This window comes from Penaeus monodon, chromosome 31, assembly GCF_015228065.2.
Source record: "Penaeus monodon isolate SGIC_2016 chromosome 31, NSTDA_Pmon_1, whole genome shotgun sequence".
NCBI classification, from domain to species: domain Eukaryota; kingdom Metazoa; phylum Arthropoda; class Malacostraca; order Decapoda; family Penaeidae; genus Penaeus; species Penaeus monodon.
In genome coordinates, this window is record NC_051416.1 from 2,392,192 (window position 1) to 2,392,596 (window position 405).

Here is a 405-nt window from a genome sequence, read left to right on the forward strand (position 1 = left end):
ATGGTTTATATTTGTGTGCATGAGATGCTGAATATATTTTCTGCAAGCTGCATGGATAATACAAAAAAAAAAAACATGTAGCCCTTTGTGATAATCAGTAAATTATCATTCTACCATGCCTGTAGTCTCAGAGCCAGCTGGCGAGAAGCGATGCTGAGCGCCGTCAGCTGGAGGAGCGTGTAGCAGACCTGCAGAGTGCTGTGGGTGAACTGAAGAGGCAGAAGGATCAGCTGTCAGAATATAAGAGCAAGGCTCAGCAAGATCTTTCCAATGCTGAGATAAAGAATGCTGAGCTGGAGATGAAAATGAAGTCTCTGAAAGGGGTAATTAACATCATTCAGAATAAATTAAATATATCCACCTCATGATACACAAATGACTTGAGGCTGTAGTGAATGTCATAGG

The 405-nt window shown here is 41.5% G+C and overlaps 1 protein-coding gene across 1 annotated transcript in view; it reads left to right on the forward strand.

Annotated features, from left to right (window-relative positions):
• Positions 1-405, forward strand: part of LOC119592824 (rootletin-like) — a 148,678-nt gene that overhangs the window by 133,484 nt on the left and 14,789 nt on the right. Inside the window, exon 34 of the mRNA XM_037941730.1 lies at positions 126-323. Coding sequence (XP_037797658.1) covers positions 126-323 — 198 coding nt within the window. The remainder of the gene's footprint in view (positions 1-125; positions 324-405) is intronic.